General features: G+C 39.3%; 1 protein-coding gene across 3 annotated transcripts in view; it reads right to left on the reverse strand.

Moving 5' to 3' along the window:
• Positions 1 to 16,905, reverse strand: part of LOC131255428 (aminoaldehyde dehydrogenase 2, peroxisomal) — a 71,191-nt gene extending 54,286 nt beyond the window's left edge. Inside the window, exons 1-4 of one of the 3 annotated variants that reach the window (XM_058256131.1) lie at positions 16,747 to 16,905; positions 13,826 to 13,968; positions 9,181 to 9,261; positions 8,943 to 9,091 (exon numbers count right to left, since the gene is read on the reverse strand). In XM_058256131.1, coding sequence (XP_058112114.1) covers positions 8,943 to 9,091; positions 9,181 to 9,261; positions 13,826 to 13,968; positions 16,747 to 16,855 — 482 coding nt within the window. In that variant the 5' untranslated portion in view covers positions 16,856 to 16,905. Of the gene's footprint in view, positions 1 to 8,942; positions 9,092 to 9,180; positions 9,278 to 13,825; positions 13,992 to 16,304; positions 16,325 to 16,746 lie in introns of those variants that run through there. The other 2 variants (XM_058256132.1, XM_058256133.1) reach the window with 2 other exon arrangements.
• Positions 16,906 to 23,017: the final 6,112 nt, after the last annotated feature.

Consider the following 23,017-nt stretch of genomic DNA (forward strand, 5'->3'; position numbering starts at 1 on the left):
CCGGAATGGTTTCCATTTCACCGACAACACAACAGGACAATGAAGGATGGATAATGGTGACATCTAAAAGACAAATGGTTCGATCTCCTCCCATAAGAAGTATCGTCCCGCCAAGTACGACTAGAGGGTCGATTATGCAAAATGTCACGAGACACAGTTTTGCCTCAGTCGCGCAATCATTTCATTAAGAAGTACTGAAAAGCCCGTCACTCCCGAATATCTTCCAGTACCGCCAACTACAATTGTAAAGACATCTACCACAGAATCATTACAAATTCAGAAGAATAAAGGGAAAGCCGTTGTGACAAGTGAATGTTCGCTACAACACCCCCCCCCCCCCCAAGAATTTAACACGAACTCATGCACCAAGGATATTGCGATTCGAATCCGTTGGTCCTTCAAAGTGGTAGTACACTGGTTTTGAATCAAACAACAATTCATCTTCCTCAACGGCATTAGCAATGCAGCGCTCGCTACCTCCTTCAATATCAAGACAATCGAAGTATAAAGAAACAGAAAACTTGTTGACAGATATTAATCAGCGTAATCGGCTCTCGCCAGATGAGCAAGTGGTTGAAGAAGTCCCTAATCTTCCGACAGTGATTACCATAAGCAACATTAAACCAAAAGCGGAAAGGCCATAACCATAAGTGGTTAGATTTCATGGACCGACGCCTAATATTGTTCAAATCGTGATGCAAGGAGAAATCTGACAGATGGTCATTGAAACCATTCATCTAGAGAATGAAAAAAATCAGAATAAAAGGTTTCGATATCAGACATTGTATCCCCCTGGAATATAAGAAATGTCATTTCCCATTGATTTCAAACATCCAGACTTTTAAAATTTTAATGGGGATGGGTCACCAGAAGAACATATGATGCACTTCATAATAATGATGGGAAATTTATCTAGAATTCCTCAATATTGTTTGCGATTATTTGGGTCATCTTTGACAGGAAAAGCCTTCAGATGGTATTTAGCGTTGGATCCGGGGTCTATTCATACTTAGGAACAGATGTAAGATACTTTTGTGTTGAACTTTTTCTCTTCCGACAGAGAAGTCAGTTTGACCGAATTGACCTCTATTTGCCAAGGGGAAAACGAACCAGTCGAAAAGTCAGAACAGGTTAAACCATGTTTGGAATGTATAAGACCAGAAGTGGCATGCAACTTGATTAGTGCAGATATACAGACCTTTCGTGATCTTACTACAAAGGCTTATGCTCTTGAAAAGATGATTGAAAAAGTGTCTGCTTTTTACATATAGTCATTATATCATAATCTTTATGAAACATCGGCCAACATCACTAGCAAAGAAGAAAAGAAAGAAGGTTATCAGGATGACGAAAAAAACAGTGATGAAGAAGATAGAAACGGTTGTGCGGTTACGATGACATATAAAAGGTCTAGAACATATGAAGACCATCTGAAGGATACATTCGCGAGAGAAGACGTACTTCCTATGATAAATCAATTGTTGGTTATGAAGAGTATCGAATTACCTCGGCTAAAATACCTCGGAGAAATTAAAAAGACAAAAGGAAAGGATTATTGTCATTATCACTGTACATTTGGACATGATACAGAAAGTTGTAATGCCCTCAAGAAAAAGCTACAAAAGATGATCAATAGGGGAGAAATTGCCATGGAAGAACATGACAGAAAAAGAAGAATGGCGAGTCCAGAACATTGATAACCTTTTGAGAAAGGGAACAAGATTCTAGTGTTGGTACGATTCATCATGCTTACGCATAAAAAGAAAAGAAGAAGAGTTATGTAATAGCATAATAAGACAAATAATCTTGATACAGAGTAATCTTCAGTCATATATCTTCAGTAATATATTTTTAGTGAAGTGAAGACAAGGAATGATTAACAAATGGAAGAGTCAAAGAAAGACAATTTCTAAAAATCTATTCATATACTTTTTAAGTAGCGAGACGAAATTTTCGATCCACCTAATCCCAAAGAAGGTAATTGTTGATTTCCTGAGATGATAATTGTCGATATCAATTTTTACAGGTCAACATTGGGGCAAGAATCATTACCATGACTGAATTATTATATATTAACACTCAAGACCGGGATTATTATTGCTACGATCGACAAAAGTGGCTACAAAATTATATATATTCTTAAAAAGGGGAGCCATCGCAAAACTATTTCTACCCTGGCCATTTATCTGTAAGATTTATGAAGCGACAATTATATCTAGATTATCGGCAATTATCATGCTTATAATGCCAATTAAGTCACGAAGAGATTTAACATACTGGGATTTATTAAAGATCACTTACAAGACTAGGGCCAAGTTTAAATCATAAACGAAATAATTAACATATTATCACTGAAGATTATATCAACAGAACTTATCAAGCCAGGGATTAGAATGAATAAGGCATCAGAATGCCTATGGATATTCATCCTATCAAAATTATTGTTCTCGAAAGGTAAAGAAGTTTTGATTGTAAAGATTCTCAGAGAAAATATCATCCAATCAAAAGGGGGCAGATCAGGCAATAGTTATACAATAGCCGCAAAAAGCATACTATCGCCTGAAGATTTATCAAAGTCACGCCCATATTATATCTTCAAGATCAGGCAACAGTTATATAATAGCCGCAATAAACATACTATCGTTTGAAGATTTATCAAAGTCACACCCATATTATATCTTCAGCAAGCAACGGTTAGTGGCAACAAGATGATAGCCACCTTATATTATTCTTCATGACAGAATATTATAGCAGTCAATCGGCAGAATCATTCTTACAAAATATTGTCGATTATTAAAATATCATTGGTCAGTGCTGATATCGCCAATGATCATTGGTTATGAAAATTATTACAAAGCATCGACAATCGCTAAGACATCGTCTATTGCGGAAGATTATTACAGATCATCATTGATATTACCATGATTGCTGCCAAGCTGATATTATCACCTCGACAAAATGATGTTATCATTTATCAATCAGCTATTATTATCGTCGAGTACTATCAGACGCCATCGCTTATTATCAACATAACGAAAACTGTAGTCGCGTTAATGATATTATCGACTATTTGATCATCGCTGACTATCGCTGACTACACAGCGTTGATTATTTTATGGTAGCAGTGAGCGCCTAAGAAGGCCAATCACGCATAAGTCCTATATTATCAGCAATGACGATTCATTTATATATGGCAAGAGTGAGCGCCCGAGCAGGTCAACCATGCATGAGACCTATATACAATGCTCCAACAACTTAAGAGCCTAAACTTTGAATGCTCCAACAACTTGAGAGCCTAAAATTGTGAATGCTCCTTGAGCCCGACCCGAAATCCACGGTAAACTATAATTGCTCTTTAAGCCCAGTCAAGTCAAGTCCAGTCAAAGTATGTTCAGTCCAAGTTATATTCACTCCAACAACTCAAGAGCTTAAACTGTGATCCAAATATTAGCATAACTAAAGCAAAGAATACAACAAATGCAATGCAAAGCACGCTAACAAGTACAAAGATGAAATGACAAAATCATTATCACATTGAGAATATTGCAAATAAAAGGAACATGCAATTCAAATCATTATACATTCTAATTACTTCAAAAAGATTCAATACATTATTCTGAATCTATATTTTGAATTTATCAATACTTCATGAAACTGAATTGTGAAATTGCGAATATTCTGAGACACTAATTTTGATTAATTTGGCAGGAAAGATTATCATTCGAAATTTTGGATTATGGCAAGCCACAAATAAAGGAGACATTCTCAAAGATTATTACAACAGGAACAACAATAAAGAACAATTCCCTAGACACGGAGTTCAAAGAAAGAGCTGTTAAAGCTGACCAAAGAGATTGTTGCAGCAGGAGCAGCATTAAAGGACAGTTCTTTGATCAAATTACTCAAAGATGAAATTGTCGAAATTGTTACAACGGCAATGAAAAGAAAATTGCGCGAATAAGGGAGTTAAAACAGCGAAGGATGCAATTGCGACCCTATTAATAGAAAGGCGTGTTTTATCCGATTGACTACTACGAATACAGAGTGCTTTCGTTGCCGCCATTATCCTTCCTATTGAAGCATTCACTTGGTACTTCTGACCAAGGGCATTCAGTCTTTCATCGAGCATGATCATTCAGTCTTCCATTCGAGCGTAATCATTCAGTCTTCCGTTTAAGCACAATCATCCAGTCATCATTCCACTGCAATTCATTCGAGCTCGATTCCTTCGACCGTGATTCATTTGACAGCAATCCATTCGAACACGATTCTTCTGAGCTTGATTCTTTCGAGCTCGACTCTTCAGTTCTCTGTTCAAGCGATCCTTCTCCGTTATGCGACCAACTCTATTTCATGAAGAATCCTTCTTTGATGTGAAAGGATTTTTGTGCAGAAGGAAGATCGTCCTTTATTTGATTTTATAAGTTAATCAAAGAAACATCGAGGGGGCATCTGTTGGGGCACAAAAAATGTACAAATCGATAGGAGATTGGGTTGTTGCGCATCAAGGATCCAAGATAGGCAGCCCTGCCCATTTCGCGACCCTCTCTCTATCTCCCTTGATCTCCCATTGCTCAACATTCTCCCATTTGCGCGGCCCTCTCTCTATCATCCCTCTGGAAAATCTATTGTGCCTGAATAGTGTTACGCGGTGAATAATGTTGCACGGTGAATAGTTGCGCGGTGAATAGCGTTGCACGGAATGGGGCCCATGGCACGTAAATCGATGCCTCACATATGTGAAAGCCTATAAATACCCCCTCCCCCTCTCATTTGCATGATCGGAAGTTCCAGAGAGGGGAGCCGCGTGAATAGTGTTGCGCGGTGAATAGTGTTGCACGGATTTGATGTGTTTATTGTGCGTTCGGGGCATAAAAGGCCTCCACAGCCCTATGCTTTGCAGTTTTGTGAGTTCCCTTCGCAGTTCGATTTTCGATACATATACCTCCCAAGTGTTGACTCGAAGCAAAGGATCTTGGACCCGCACAACCCCTCTGTCACTCTAACGAACATCAAATACGCCGAAATGCTGCTGAAATTGCTATTGAATTGATTATCCTTTCTTTCATTGCACAAATTCATTGTATTTTGTTTCAGAATCAAGGGGAAATATGAAGATGTAATTGAAACTCGGAATTAATGAAATTTATGATGATGAATGTTCTTCTATTTTCTTTGTTAATTATTGAATGATAACTCCCCTATCGAAATATTTTCGTTTCTTGTCAAAACGATAGGGTCTACACACCTCTGACCAAGAGAGGAGATGGAATTTGGAGCTGTTAAAATTGTCATTGCATTAAGAAATCTCTCTTGAGTTTATTTGTTTCGACAAGAAACAAATGCATTTGATTTGGGGGATTTATTCAATGATAACAAAGAAAGAATGGGAGAACAATAATCATAAAATTAGTTTACTTAGTCTGAGTTCATTTACATCCTCGCATTCCCTTGATTCTGAAAACAAAGTACAATTAATCAACACAATGAATGAAAGAGAAGGAATTTAATGGTAATTTTAGCAACATTTCCATGCTTTTGCTCTTCTTTCTCCTGGAATTCTTTCTTTGTGCTTCACATTTCCCTCACTCTCTTTATGAATCTGGCAACTGGCGCACTTGATCAAGGAAGGGGCATTTTGGGCAAGAATACTGGTGCGCAATCTAGGAGCTGTAAACTTTCACGAACTTGAGTTGTACGGGTGCACAATTGAGGAAACGGCAGAGACTTCTCCGTTGTGCGGATCTTCTATCACATTTCCACTTTTCTCTCTCCTCTGTGAACCCTTCAATCTGGTTGTGCATCAGCAGGGATTGTGTATCCCCATCTGTTGTGTGCCCATAAGCATTGTGCACACACAAGGGTTGTGCGCTACCTGGGTAGTGCGCCCCACTGACCACCTAGCGCACAACAGGTATAGCCTTGAAGTCTGGATCTCTCTCTCTCTCTCTACTCTGATGCTGCTCCTTGAAGCTTTCCAATCTCTGTCTGTCCAAATGAAGATGGTAGAAAGGTATTTATAGACCTCCCACATGTGTGGAGGCCATTTGTCTGAAGGTGGGAATGCACAATCCAAGGTGGGAGCGCACAAGGGTTCCTTGAGATATAGGGCGCACAAGGCCTTTAAGAAGTGAAGCACACAAGGGTTCCTTGAGATGTGGTACATAAGACCCTTGAAACATGGAACACACAGAGGTTCCTTGAAATGTGGAGCGCAATGCATGGCATTAGGACAAGAGGCTATTTAAAGTTGCGCACAACACATGTCTTCAGGACGAGGTTATTTGAAATAGCGCACAACACGTCTTAGGACAAGCGCACAAACCTCACCTTGAGAATTGGCACACAACACTTAGTGTCAAGACAAAACTCCATAGGAAGTGGCGACAAAGGAGGTCTTTAGGACATGTCTTCAGGACAAGAGGTTATATGAGTGTCTTATATGATTGATGGCAAGGATTTATTCACGAGTGATTTCCGTGAGTGATGGAGAGGTTATTTCAAGAGTGAATGTGAGGTTTCTGAGTGACTTGAGTGAATGTGAGGTATGTTTTGAGTGAATGAAATTCTGAGTTTAAGGACTGCATGTCCATTGGGATTGAATCCCTAGACTCCTTTGTAGAATTCAGTGTGGCCAGGAAGTTAGCCACCTATCTGTCCAACTAGAGATGAGTAAATATGAATGATGAATTAATTTGATTTATGAGTGAGGTTGTGTGATATGAGTGATGCTGAACGATTTGAGTGGTATGCAAGACTAGACCAATCGATGCAGGACATGAAAATTAAATATGATATGCGAGATTTCAGGCGTAAGATCACGTTAGTTCAGAAACAATTACACAAATTCCATATCCCACATGAAAGTCCAAACATTCAATTAAGGGGAATCTATGCGGGTCCAGTCATACACATGATAGGGCTGGATCAATAAAAATTATGAACCAAACGATACTCAAAGATAAGAAATAATCATCCACACATGCATAGTAATCAGTCCCTGATCCAAGGGATTCAGAAATTCCAATTCGGGGAACCCTAGGATAAGAAAAGGGGCATAAAATTAGAGATTTGAGTAATTTAGGGTTAGGTTTAGGGATTTTGGGTGAAAGCGGAGTAAAAGAGAGGAGAGAGACGAACCAGAGAAGTACCGCACACGTGGACAATAACAATGGCCCAGACGCACATGCTTGTGATCCCCGCCGCAAGTGTGTGGGGTCCACTATTCAGAAAAAGGTCACCTTGGCCCTGGTTGGCTAGGGATGGACTCCAAAACCCCCAAATTTCAGCTCGATCCGATGTACAGTTTGTGCGTGGTGCTCCGCCGAAGTTTCAGCCCTCCTGTAGGACCAGATTCTGAAATTCTGTTGTGGGGAGGAGAATTGCTGCAATAGATGATTGATTCGAAGTGTAGATGATGGGGTGAGATGAGAAGAAGGGATGATAGAAGATGGGTAGTGGAGATGGCGATGGATGGGGGCGAATCTGGATAGATGTGGCTTCGCACAACGGTAATTAACCCTTCGATGAATGAAGGGTTTCGCACCCAATTAGGCTTCACAACTCAGAGAGTAGGAAAACGCAAAATTTAAATTAATTTTCAATTAATCAAAAGAACTACAAGGGGTGCCTATTTATAGGAAAACCCTATATCCCAAAACTCGCGCCATGTGCGCAACCTATTACTTGGCGATGAAGTAAACTAAAATAAAAACCGAACAAAAAAATCTAAAGCGTTCATGATGTTCTAAATAATAACAATAAGCAAAACCTAAAATATAAAATCAATCCAACTAGTGGGCTACGATCACGAGATCCCATATGGTGGGCTTTTCTTGATCGTCGGGCCCACTATTTTAAATCAAAACTTCGTCTCCTAACTAGGAGGCCCTCCCTAGACGTTCTCATTAATCCAGATTAACGATGGGGTCCTCCTTCCGGCGTACGTGCGTGCGCGTGTGCGCGTGATGTCTCCATTACCAATTGGAAAGGAATTGAACCTGGTGTTAAACTTATCAACCGTACTCTAAGTTGTGATAAATCATGCATATTATCTCATTTTTCAAGTGTTTTCCTTAAATCTCTATATTTGCAAAACTGCTGTTATTTCTTGTATTCAAAACTATTTGCTGGGAAAATTTTGCTCATACCATTCATTAATGGAAAAATTGCAGACTAAGGAGCAAGTCGAGATGCTTCAAAGTTGGCCAGACAAGATCAATAGTGTGAATTATTTGCTTTAGATGGATCATGGATGTTGGAACAAATATTATTAGATTTGATTATTATATTTTCTCTCTCTTTGGATTTTTGAGATGTGCATTGATGATTGATGGTTTGGTTAAGTCAAATAAAGTTCAAGCAGTTTATATTTCTGTGTATGGTTTGGAAGTGGATTGTGTGGTGTGAATGTTTACCTTATACTTTAATCTTAGTCATGGCTCTAAACTTGAGGCTAGAGTTAGTCTTAACCTTAGTATCGGATTTGGGTCATGACAGAATCAGGGTATTTTGCATTTATTGGAAGTAACAAAGGTATTAGTCAAAGAAACATACAACCAGTTGTTTCCACATATTACCATGGCTAATGGTCATGTAAGCTGATGTAGTTGAGGAACCTTCAGCCTTTGGTGTTGGGAGTCAAGAATTGGACTATAAAAAATGAATGGTTGAAAATAAAAAATGATCATTCTCCCACATTTGCCATGCACCTGTGGCCATGCAGCTAACACTCAATTATGGATAGAAGGTAGAGCAAATATCATAAAATGCTCGTCTATACAAGAGATGCATGTTACAATAAAAATGCAAATCAGCATTATCTTATTTGATTTATAAAATTATATATATATATATATATATATATATATATATATATATATATATATATATATATATATATAAGTCGAAGAGAAGTTCCTGGAAAAAGAAGCATCATATACCAAGGAGTTATCAAGCCCACAACTCCAAGTGGTTCCTTAAGGACATGACTTTTGAATGTTTCCAGAGGAACACAGATAGGAGCCTTTTGCTTCCCGTCTAAAGCCTCTGCAAGATCTGCATAGTACTCAAAACATCCAGCAACATCATCCTGGATGACATGTACAATCAGATAAGAAAACGCAAGCTGCTAGTGAAGCAGTTTCACCAAAGAATATTCACAAGGTGTCAAATGCATACCATGTCCCATGCTGTTTCATCTAGTGGTTTCCCAGAATCAAGTGCTTCTAGCTTGGACAACTCAGATTTTCTCTCCATTATCTGATAGTAACAGCAACTAAAATGCACTCAAAATAGTATAAACTAGGTACTCAGAAAAAATAAATAAATAAATAAATAAATTTAAAATGCAGAAACCATCAACTTCTCAAAGTACAGCATGAAAATGAAAAAAAATAATGATATGCAACAACAAAATCTCATGATTTTCATGACTCCGAGTTTCTTAGCTGACATGGAAAGTAATTCATGTATTCTCCTAAGCATATTTCCAATCCCACATATGGACCCAAATGATCACATGTGTGGGTCCTATGAATACACAAGTGATGGATTTAGTATTATTTTTTGTTTATTATTAGTTTTACATCTCTTTAAATAACTGGAGTTTACCAAGATTGTCATTGTGAAATAACTGCAAGGGCATTTTTGTCCTTTCACATTGTATTAGGGTTTCTTTTGTTTCTCATAGAGCAAGCATCCGCTCCCCAATTGTACATGTTGCATCTTTTAGATATACACCCCAAGGACCACATGAGCCCCTTTAAAACCACTACATCGTACATATACACAGTTCAAACCAGTAATATTACATGCCTTATCCTCCCCAGTTGTACACGTTGCAGCTTTTAGATCTACACCCAAAGGACCACATCAGCCCCTTTAAAACCACTACATCCTACATATACACAATCCAAACCATTAAATTTACATTCCCTAATACTGAACCATAATGTAAATCATAGAATCACATAAAAGTAACAGCCGGGTATCGGCTTGCTGGCCGATATGGCGCGGCACTGTAACAGCTTTTTGTTCCTTTCACGGAACGTGAGGATCCCAAATATGTTCTCGTTTTTTGTTTTAGACATGTATTTGATGGTGTAACGGGTAATTTTTTTGGTAGGAATGATGTCCGTCAGCCAATATCAGTTTGACCTACCGAAAGTCAACCAAATAGGCCCTAATTGAACACAAATCAAGCATGATTTGGTGGATTAGGGCCTGTCACATATAAATACAACAACAACAAAAAAAAAAGGATGGAAAACAAAAAAGAAAAAAAAAGTGACGTGTTACTGTTACCCCTTCTTCCAATATTTCCCAAAATGGTCCATCATGCTTCGGTTCATCGAATCCCACACAAATTTTGTGTTTTGGTCCTAAAAAATAGCCTAGATCTAGGTTAAAATTAGGTTTTAAGTTTCCATCATGGTCAAAATGAATAAAGAAGCAGAAAATGAGACAAAAATATGGGTCATGTATTATTGTAGCAGCTTGTAACAGCTGTATTGGCCCCACAACGGTGCCAAAACAGGACTTACCAGCCCGCATTGTCCGATGCAAGGCGATATAGCCCATTTTCTTCATAACGGACTGATTCATCCCCGTATCGCATCATGGGGCCAATACAGCCATAACGTAACCATTTCTTTAATACCATGCCATAAATGCTTAAATCTAGCCTCAATCTTCATTGTACACCTAAATTTTGCAAGCTATAACCCTAAACAATATATTTTTTTTAAAGGTCCAGCCTTCTATGCACCCTAAATCTAACGGTACGATCATAATACCTTTAGATCTTCAAGACCAAACCCTAACTCTAAATTTTGGTTCAAGGCTTCTAGCTAAAAGTCCTTGAACTCTTAGACTTACCCCTCCATACAAAAACCAGGCCCATCCAGCATTAAGAATTTTCAACAGCACCAGCTCCTCACCTTAGATGTAAAGTGATACACCAAATCGACTCATATACAACCCATATTTTAACTGCCAAAACCCTTAGATCTGTCATCCAAACAAAATCCAGCCCTTATCTCAAGCCCATATTAGCCTTTAGAGCCTCAGCCCCAGACGTTCAGCCCATAGCCTGTTTGAACCTGTCCATGCCTCATATTGAGGTGACATTAAGATATTCATTCATATACTTCATATGATTATTGCTACTTGGATTCCCAACCTTATTGTGACGAAAATTATTCATCTTCTAATTCCTACCCATATTACGATAACTATGAGAGTAACCCATCATATTGCCCCAATTCTTATACTGTTATCAACACGTTTTTTCACGAATGTATTGAAAAAAAAAAAAAACTGAAAAATAGAGAGAGAGAGAGAGAGAGAGAGAGAGAGAGAGAGAGAGAGATGCTAAACAAGCACAACTTGTCTGAAGATTAGGTTTCTTTTCTTGTAATTTGAGATTCCTATACAATTGCCCTCCCATGTTGAAGTGTATGATCACATTTGCAACAAAGTCACATATCTACATGTGGCTTGATCATAAATCCTAGGCACTAGGGTTTATGACCTTTATGTTGTGATCATGAAGTTCATCATGGAAAAACAGGGAGGAATTCACATTTAACATCTTCAGTTGAAATTTATCAATGTGAGGATAACATAAACGCCGAAGAGAATGGAGTAGCCAAATGGAAACAATGTTGCATTATGGAGTCTCTTGTAGTGCAAGTACTATTATTTATATACTTCAGAAGCAAACTGCAGTAGGAACCTATGTGCAACATGTCGTGTTGGACTCACATAACATTGGTAACAAATACTCACACAAAATTGGTAACAAAATACTCTGGGATACTTTAGAGCATGTTTTAACAGAACCCTGTTTATATTTACACAAACTGTGGAGGGAAGTAGCAATGTATTCAGGTGCAGGAGCAGAGAAGCTATGTTTCAGAATGTTAGCGAGTTGTTTGAATGAGATATTGGAGCTGGAGAACCGATTTGAACCATGATTTAAAGCAGGAGTGGCACCTGGATGTGCAACTAAGAATTCCTACCATGTTAGATCCAGAATGCCTAAAAATCTGACAATTTTCTTCCATTCCCATCATAATATGCATTTGTGTACGCTAAAACTTGTAAAAAAATAAATTTTCATTAAAGTTAGCATGTTAGAAAATTTTAAAAACACAACCTTTTTTGCAATACCAAGAGTTAATAGAATGGATTTTATGGGACTGCAGTTTTAAGCTTTGAAGTTTTGCAATGGGTGTGCCCTGCTTTGTAGGAGTATTATTATAAGTGTTTTCGTATTAGTGCCATCTTCTTTTGAACTCCCTCTTTGTACCTTTTCTTTTCTCTAATCAATAAAATTTACTTAACTTGCAAAAGAACGTTAACGGAATGGATTAAATGTTTCCTCATAAAACTAAAAATGAATAGCCTGCCACCAATTGTACTTGTATCCATTATCCTAGATTTTTGAAAATTGAAGAGCCATTCCCATTCTCATATCCATATCAATATCAGCATCTGGGTATCATAGATAGTAACTTTAAGGATCAAGCTCTATGGTACCATGATCACTTACGGAAACTAAAGCCAAACTATGCATGCAATAAAGATGGATTAATTGACCAACTATATAAAATCGCTAGGACGTGTAACTTAGCAAGGACAAGCCAATCCATCATTTAAGTAATATCAAGAAAATATGTAAACAATAAAATAATACGATAAAGAAATTTATATCTAACATTGTATCATGGTTGATCCAGAATCGCGAAAGAACCATTCGTCTCCTCAAAGAGGAACTGAAGATAAACCAGCCTATATTCCCAACAAAAGAACAAGAAGCAGAACTCTTCTCAAAGGCCAAAGGTATTTCAAGAAGCCAACACAAATACCCAGCTGAAAGAGCTTGATGATCCAGTCTAGAGTTGAATTTCATCTTAAAGGTTATTTTTAGAGGAGCCACTCTGATTTGTTGCTCCTAACTTGTAAAATGTTGTAGCATAGATTACATTAATCAGTTTCTTACCAAGGGTATTGACGCCATTCCAAAACAATCATGACTAGTATAAATCCTAATACATGAATAAAATTGATTAATATCGTGGGCCAACTACTCTCACCACATTTGCTATTCTAATATGAGAGGAATTTAGCCCAAATTTTCTTCTGCATCCCTCACGACTGGAACCAAGTTGAACAAACATTGCATCATTATCAAACAACGAATACTACTGAAACATTTTTTCTACGCATGGCACAAGTTTACAGTAATCAGGACCATTAATTTGGTAGTACACTTATGTGGATGGCCAATATCCAAAAATCCAAAGGATTGGACTGGGGACAATTTGCTCAAGCAGGATGGTGGTCCACGTTCAACAAGTGGATGTTTCGACATATACGATCTCCGTGATCTTTTAGCATAGCCCATTCACAGAGCATCCAACCAGATCAGCAGTCCTGAGACCCATACATGTTTGCCATGTGTATGGCGTGGAAGGTGCTGCATATAACTCCTATAAAGTTCATGGCATAAAAGCATTCTCTTGGCAGGCACAAGTAAGCTCCTTAGTGCAGCAGCAAGTTTTGACCAAATATGATCAAAGATGGCACAAACAAGGCCATAAATGACAAGGAATAACATTTATATTTCAATTAAATCTATATAAAATTTGTATCTGGGTTCCAGATTCAGAAACTAAAAAAGCCAAAAAGTGTTCACGAATAAAATCCCTGATGCAGTATAGGAAAGTTAGATCAGTGATCAGAGGCACTCCATTCAAATAGAAGTAGATAAAAGGTGAGGGAATGTGCACTAAGAACCCAAAAAAAAAAAAAAAAAAACCTTTGAAGCAATGGCACGCAGATATTTAGCACGATAAGCCCCAGAAGCACGTGACCAGTCTCTTCCATTGTTTCTTGTGAAAGCCTTGCGAGCAGCTTCCACTGCCAGCTCCACATCCTCAGCAGTTGCCGCGGGTATATCCCCTAGACATGGGCATGGCAACCACCTGAAATAATTTAGTAGGGTCTAGAGAAGAAAGATAGAGGATCTTTGAGTAATGTGACAATCATAAAATCATTGAAGCAGCAGTAATCATTTTTCCTTTTTCACATATTAAATTATTTAGGATTTGTTTGTATCCACCCCAAATCACATGCTATAATGGATATTTTGGGCGAACAAATGGTTATTGATTTCACTTTGTGTTTGGGATGGTGCATGCTTCTGGAACAACAGCAAGTAGGAACGGGATCCATTTTTCCCACCTTCATTGCCTCAGATCAGTGCTAAATGCTTCAGAAATCCAAGAGGCCAAAAAAGCAGAAGAAATTGAAAACCTGCTCTTTTATTTTCTTTTGCTTTTAAAAAAATAAAAATAAAAAATTATTGACCCTGTTCACCAAAACCTGCACATCCCAAGCACTGCACCAAGGTTCAAAATATTAGAATGTATCATATTGTATCGGGAATGTATAGATATAAATTCATCTGGCAATACAATTTGTATCGCAATAACAAATATTCAATGTGTCTCAGTTCTTATCAAATGAAACATTCTAATACGTCAACGTATTGAAATTGGAACGACTGGTGCTGCACTGTACCACAAGTACATTTGCTGGGTGGCTTTGCTACAGTAACACATGGCACATACGTCAAATCTTATCTGCCCAAATAGCTGGACCTACTGTGAAGGGATTATAACCCCAATATTTGCCATAGATGAGAAAATTCCTACTTGGTCAATTGGTGGGTGCTTAATGGAGCGTAAAACTAAACAACGCAAATTCATTAAAAGGACGTCCATTAGTCACAGGTCAGATTGTCTAATCATTCTCATCTTGGGAACATGACCAATCTATGGTTGGCTCCACCATTCAGGCAATTCACATCTGAGGCACGTGCACATGTGCATAGGGAGTTGCAAAAACACTGTAGTTGTGGTACAATGCCCATGAAAAATGGATAAATGGTATACCAGTACTATTTTTCTAAGTCTTATTGGGGTGAGACTATGGTTTGCATTCATTTCAAAAGATGGTGTTAACTCATCCACTCTACACATTGTATATGTAAACGACCCAAACCTTCCAAATTCTGATTCCATTGATAATGGATCAAATCCCAAAAATTACATAGATCAACCGATCTTAGCTTTTTTACTTTACCCATCAAATGTCTTCCGACGAATAATTTTTTAGCCATTGATTTTATGTCCAGCGGCTTCATCACTAGGATATTTATATCTGTTTAAATTTTTGGGTTACTATCCATCCACCATTGAGGGGGTTATATGATTTGTAATTGTAAGGTCTAGATTGTTTGTACATTTATGCCATGCGTATGGCAGATGAATGAAAGCTGTAGTCCTGTCCTATACCCCTATATTAAGAGCAAAGCAGCAATTCACTAGCTCCACACACACCTTTACATGCAACACATGTCCGCCTACCAACTGTGTGAAAAATCTGAGCAGTGCAAAGTGTTGTCCGCTCCATGAAGGTGACCATGCATGAAGTCAGGTCGGCCCACTAATCAGGCTGGCCATATGTGTACATTTAATGTGGACCATTGGCAGTTGTTTTTAAACTGTGTGTTCTTCTTAGATGGTTGGCCGACTAACTGGGCAGACTGGCCAGATTTTTGTGTATGGTCATTTTCATTGTGGGACCACTTTATGGCTGCTTGGATATCCTACAGACTTGCCAGGCTGGCACATCCACTGCAATAGGGAGGGTGCATGTAGAGTTGGCAAGTCACTACTTCATTGTCATATTGATGCATCCAGACCACACAAGCTAACGATCAATGATCTTGCACATCCAAGGGTCATCATCAAGGAGAATCTAGACCATCAAACTGTCTAGATTGAAGATTTGAAAAACTTTAAGGGGTCTAGATTGATCTGAAGGAAGATCAATGGTTCTAATATGTGTTGCAGACAACAGTAGTAGTCCTTTACTTAGTTTTTGGTGTTAGAGTTTGGTTGAACCAATTTTCTATCATTATTTAGCCACATATTTTTTAGGCCATTTTTTCAGGTATCAAATGATGTCTGACTAATGTGAAATTAGTCATGTTTGGAAACCTATTAAGTTAACTTTGAAAAGAGCCAAAGATGTTGCAATTCTGATACCATTTAAGTGAATTATGGCCAATTTACATAGACAGGATTCAAGGGTACTTTGTTCATTTTAGTGAAATAGATTATCAGGATCAGATAAGTAGGACTATACTAAGGCTCTCTCTTGCTTTAAGAAATATTATACATACATATAAAGACTCCCTTCTAAGGAGAAAAGAAGATATGATTTCTTACGCCATAGCATGTAGTGCTTTCCTTTGGCATTATTGTGATAACTAGCATAGGAGCTAGTAGGTTATTGGATATCAATTGACACAATATCCTTCTTATCTTCACGTTGCATCTGTGGAGAAATTTAGTGGTTTAATCTTCAATAAAAAGGTATATATCCAAGTCGGTATTCACTTTACTATATTCAGTTGCATCACACACACACACACACACACACACACACACACACACTCCAACAGAGTTATTTATAAGTTGGAATGGAAAAGTATGACAACAATACTCAAGCAGATTGATCTCGATATCCTAAAACCTTTTATTAGGGAACACTTATTTGTTCAACTCTCCAGACAATATATAAAACGGAAGAGAGGCTGCTGCTTGTGATTGGGGTAAAAGAAAAAAAAAAAAAAAACGAATAAGGAAGAAGAAAGAAAGTGAAGAGGACCTATGATCTCTTCAGTAGCGGGATTGATGATGGGAATCCTTTTCTTCTTGATGGGCTCTTTCCATTCCCCATCGATCAACAGCTGACGATTTGGGAACGAGATCGCCATTTCTCTCTTCCTGCAGACAAAAATGAAACGCAACTACCGACAAGATATATATACCAACTTATTGAAACGGACGAGGATTAGATACTTACAAGGTCAGTAGCCAAATCGCTAATGAAGTGACGTCACCAAGCTATGTGGACCCCACCATGATGCATGTGTTGTATCCATACTGTCCATCCATTTGGAGAGATAATTGTATGGCATGAAAAAAAGAATGAGATAGATCTAAGGTTCAAATGGACCCCGCCATAGAAAACAGTGGGGACAGTGACATTGTCCGTTCAAAACTTCTTAGGGGCCACAGAAGTTTCCGATCAAGCTGATATTTCTGTTTTCACTTCATTTATCTCTACGTTAACTTATGAATAAGTTGGATTTCAAAAATACATCATGGTTGGCACTATAAATGTTTCAATGGTGGGTGTGACTGCTCTCACAGTTTTCTGTGGTGGGTCCACTTGAACTTTAGATCTATCGCATTCTTTTTCTCATGCCATAAAACGATCTCTACAATTGGTTGGACGGTATGGATACAACACATGCATCATGGTGGGGTCCACAGAGCTTGGTGACGTCACTTCAGTAGCGATTTGGCTACTGACCTTGTGTATCTAATCCGCATCTCATTGAAACCATCCTTGTCACCAACCGTTCAATGGATCCAATGGCATATGTTTAGACAGCCTTGAAGAAAGGAATACGGAGGATATTATCCAAACCATAATTAAGAGGTATGGAGAAATGGATTAGACACTATTGATTGAAGAATATAGGTCCAGTCACAGATGTTGGGAAGCATCAGCTACCCGTGAGTTTTATAGAGTGCTGGATGAAGAGCGAACTGAAACCAGTGGACGGTCTACATAGGTAATGCAGTCACCAAAAATCAAAATACATCTCGGTGCATGGAAAGTTTTCCATGAGCTGGCCAAGTGTATCATTTCTTTTACTATTCCGTCCAAGTTGCGGTGTCAACAGTGCTGTCAATGGGCCGGGTTGGCCTGTCGGGTTTCGGGCTTGGCCTACCTCGGACAGGGTTTGGGCTGAAGTATCAAACCCTAATGCTTCCAGGTTCGGATTTAAAAATCAAGCCCATTTTAAATTTGGGCCGGACTTGGACATAGCTGTCCAAAAGCCGATAAGCACCGCTCAGCCCCGCTCAGAACACTTAAAAACGTCGTTTGGATATACAGTTACACCTTTTCTTTTTCCAAAGAGGATGCGTAGGATAACACGCTTACAACCCACCGCACCATTCCCGGATCCTAGGCCCTCCTCCACTTTTATTATTTTGAATAGGTGCACGATATCCATCCCAAAACCGAAGTTCCAGCAATCGGAAGTTATGTAGAGTCCACGGAGATGCCGGTGACAAATCCACTCCAGTCCATCGGCTTTAAAAGACCACGGGAGAATATGAGTCTAAAAATCAGGCATATCCAAAACTCATGTTGGCCATACCACACGAAACAGCACGTGGGGATTGAACGCTCACCGTTGGAAACTTTGTTGGGGTTCCAGATATCTTGTATTATTATGATATTTGTTCCTACTGTTATCCGAGCTAATAATAACCATCTATAAACAGTTTGGATGGCATATAAACATTACCATGTTCGTTGTTGTTTTATGCACTTAGTATGTGAGCGTGCTAGAATTGAAATTACCGTTCTAATTTAAACCGAACAACAATGACCCCTAGTGATGAGGTAGGCAAATACTAGTGTATAACCGAGATCTGGACAATATTCAGTCATACGCTCAATGTGTAATTTAGATTGGGCGATATTTAGAGGACGGGGTTCATCCTCTGATGATAGGTTACTTATTTACCTTCCATATGAAAGGACTTTTCAATACATATTAAATTAAATGAGAAAGAAATCCTTACAGTCGATTGTGAAGAGCAGTTGAAGATCGTCTTTCCGATGGGTGGACTAAGTCAAATGTGCGAGCGTAAACTCGAATTACAGCTAGAATTACTGACTACTCAAATTACAGCTAGACACTTTCCACGTTATGCTTCCTCTTTCGCCACTTGTCATGCAATCAATCGAGCTCGACCACCTCCCTCTTGACCGCTCTAATAACGCATGACACCACCTGATATGTCATGACTTCACTTAAAGATAAATCTCCTCTGTACATATCTACAGATCTCTGGGCACACCATGTGCATCTGTACGGATCACACATAATATCCTCTTATTGATCGTGGCAGGGTACGACCGTAGTGGGGACGAACATTGCCCCCACATTGTTGGGGATTGAAGGCTCACCATCAGAAACTTTGTTGGGGTTACAAAAGTTTTGTATTATTATGATATTTGTTCCCACAGTTTATCTAAGGTTGTAATAACCCTATGAACAATTTGGATGGTATATAAACATCATGGTGTTTGCCATTGTTTTCTGCACTGGGTATGCAGGTATGCACGAATTAGAATTGTAACTCTAATTCGAACCGAACCACTAGTACCCCAAGTGCCAAGGAAGGCAGACACATAGTGTATGACCGAGATCTGGAGAGATCATTCACCTATTCAGCCACTCACTCAATGTGTAAATTGAATTAGGTAATATTTAGAGGGTGGAGTTCATCCTTTGATGATGGGTTAGTCATTTGCCTTCCTTACGAAAGGACTTGTCAATACAGATTAAATGAAACGAAAAAGAAATCCTTACAGTCAATCGCAAAGAGCGGTTGAAGAACATCTTTTTGATGGATGGACTGAGTCCAGTGGGCGAGCGTAAACTCGAATTATAGTTAGAATTATTGGCTACTTGGTTAATGCTATGAATTACACTATGGAATGTAAATCAACAAGTGTCACACCCCAAACTCGGAAACCGGACTCACAAAATTCTCAATCGCCGAATCCGGCGCCAATAATCTTCGTAGTACCCCATTCTCGGCTCCCAGCGCCTATACGCTAAATTCCGATCCTTGGATCCTACAAAGAAGATTTTTTTATGTACATTTATCTCGCAAGAAGTATAACCCATAAACAACAACAACCAAAAACATCACCACATCACCACATATCCACTATAATCAAAACTTTAAGTACAATACACATAAAGGGAAATGCAAAGCTAATAATGATAGAGACTCCAGACGCTCTGCAGCATGCTCCTGCTCCTGCTCAGCTATGACCTAGTGTCACCTGCATGCATCAATCGTGCATAAGCTTATACAAAGCTTAGAGGGTGGTGAAAGTGTGTGTGCGCAAGGTAGCAATGCAAGTATGCAATATCATAGTAATGTGGAATATGCTGGCGAGTCCATAAATACTATCAGTCATATCAAGGCTATGCGATGCAAGGCATGAATGCTGTCGGCTACACCAAGGCTATGCGATGCAATGCGTGGCCTACATAGCCAATGTTATGTGCAAGATGCAGCTCAAGTATACCAATCCACATATCAATCCAGCTCATGTCTGGATCATAATATATCAGTACAGTTCTCTTTGGATAATTACTGGGGTCTAGTCCACTCCAAACCAGACTGCCCCCACATCGCGCGCAACAAGGTGAGTAGAAGAGACCTCACTATCCGCTCGCCAATATCGGGCTCGTCAATAGCGGACCATTCCTCGAGCGGGTTAAACTCAACCTAGCTTTGCCCCCTCCTCTTGGGCAGGTAAGGTCGCACCCCCTTCCAACAACCACGACACAGTGGGAAGCGCGGCCTCCTCGTATTCGGCACTTGACGCTCATACATCAACTCGGTCTAGAGTTGGAGCGACCTCCTGGTACCATAAGGGTTTAGGGAATTTCACCCAGGGGCATCTATAGCACCCCATGTAGAGAAAAGATTTTCGGTATCTAATCCTACCATCCGCGCTATACTTGTGGAGGCTATAACCATTATGTCACTAGGGCATACAACAATCATAACACACAATGTAAGATGCATGAGTCACACAATCTAGTCATGCATCAATCCTGCACGTACCGTGCGCTCATGTGGGATAACTCCGCCTATCAGGGAGTCCCAATAGATAATCTGTCCAATGACATATGTAATGATCAACTACATCTCATAACAAGCATGCAGATGATGTGCGTGGGCATGTATCATGAAGCTATATTATCGCATACTCATAGTCGGTATCGATAATCGGCCTATACACAAGGCGAGGTCCATGGAAGGATAATAGATCTATAACATGAGGGTCAGTCCTCAACTGTGGACATATCAAATCTGATAGTATGGATCCCTCCATCTACGGTGAGGATGAATTCTCCTCATATTAAGGTTGGGCCTAGGTGGCCTACTTATAAACCTAAGGATCCAGAATGGGCTTCCTTCACCATACTATCATATGGCCCCTAGATGCCTTAGGGGGCCCAAATAAGTCTTAGATGGATTCTAAGATTAACATAATTCTACTAGCCACTAATGGGGGCCCAACTCATTTGGGTTAGCCCAATGTGAATGGATGGATCATGCAAATATCAATGGGGCCCAATGATTAGGGTCAACCCACTTAGAGAAGGACGAGAATGGGCCTAACAAAGGCCTAAGAGAAGGTCACAATGTGGACATTTAACCATCATTGCCCATCAATGTGGATATCTAACCAACATCGCTCCCAAGGAATGGCCCATAAAACATTATTACATACATCATGGTGGAATCACACACCGCAATGGATCTCATATACATCACATTAGGCCTCACAAAAAGGCCTCACTCATGGTCCTTATATACATCAAGATGGGTCAAAACAATGGGCCTCATATACATCAAGGTGGGCCGCAACAATAGGCCTCACATACATCAAGATGGGCTGCAACAATGGACCTCATATACATCAAGATGGGCCGCGACAATAGGCCTCATATACATCAAGATGGGCCCATCATTGTAATGCCCTGAATTTCGAGGGTCAAGCAAAGCTCTACTCCCGAGATTCAGAACATCACTTATGCATTATAGATGATGATATTCAGATTTCTTTCATTTTCATGAGTTAAGCGTGTGTGAGATTATACTAAACAACACATCATACTCCGGATTTAATGAAATTAAGCAAGAGTAGAAGTCTAAAACATATCTATTTAAGTATGCAGGTGTTTCACAAAATTTCCTCCAGAGTATGAGTATGTAGTCGGGTTCAATATATACATGTATCGTTTCAAAATGAACAAAATATGGATATGTAAAAGTATCCAACTAAGCCCAGATGTCCCAGTGGTCCCTGCGTAACGGTCCGTGGTCTACGACCCGCCAGAGAGTTGGAAGTAGGAGAATTCTTCCTCCTCATCCAAGAAGTCCTGCTTCAGAGCATAAATGTCATCAGTACCTACATCTAAATCAGCGTGTGGTTGGTGTTTTAAAACACTGTCCCAAATGGGAGTGAGTGATCAACTCAATGGTTCTATAAGGCAAAAGTTACACATGTTATCAAGTCAATCAAAGCAGTAATGATAAAACAATCATAAACAATCACTTCCTAATTACTCTTTTTAATGCAGAAATGGAGTGCAAATAATGATGCATGCCCTCACCCATCAATGCTCCTTCACACGCGACTCTGACAGTCTATTTTGCATATGACAACACTTCCTCAAACGGTACAACTCCAATGCCTTTTTGGCACATCCTAACTAATGCAGTGTGATACACGGTCGTGTTAGCCAAGTAATTAATTAAGTCATTCATACAGTAAGTTTGGGAAGCTAGGGTACCTCCCTTTATATCATTGACCCAAATCGAACATTTGGCATTGGACAATCGCAGTGGTCCTACTCCTATGTTATGGATCCATCTAAGTTCGTCACTATTTGTTAAACACATACGATAGACAAGTTGAAGGTTCGTCACTCCTAGTAAAACACATACGATAGGCAAGTTGCAAGAAGTTGTGCTCGCGGTCACTACGAAGAGGCTCGTTACTCTAGCATAGGCTGACAGCACGAACACGGTGTCCTACACCACCATGCCTGGCTCACGAGTCTTAGTTGCTCATTGGTCACTATAGGGAGGCTTATCACCCCAGCGTAGGCCAACAGTTAGGACACGGTGTCTCATCCACCATTCCCAGCTCATGAGTCTTAGTGGATCATGGTACCATGGTTAAAGTGGATTTTTACATTGGTGAGGGGTGCCTTAGATTTAAGCAGTCACGTCCATACATGGTAAACACATAA

The sequence above is a fragment of the Magnolia sinica genome, chromosome 9 (genome assembly GCF_029962835.1).
Source record: "Magnolia sinica isolate HGM2019 chromosome 9, MsV1, whole genome shotgun sequence".
Taxonomy (NCBI): Eukaryota; Viridiplantae; Streptophyta; class Magnoliopsida; order Magnoliales; family Magnoliaceae; genus Magnolia; species Magnolia sinica.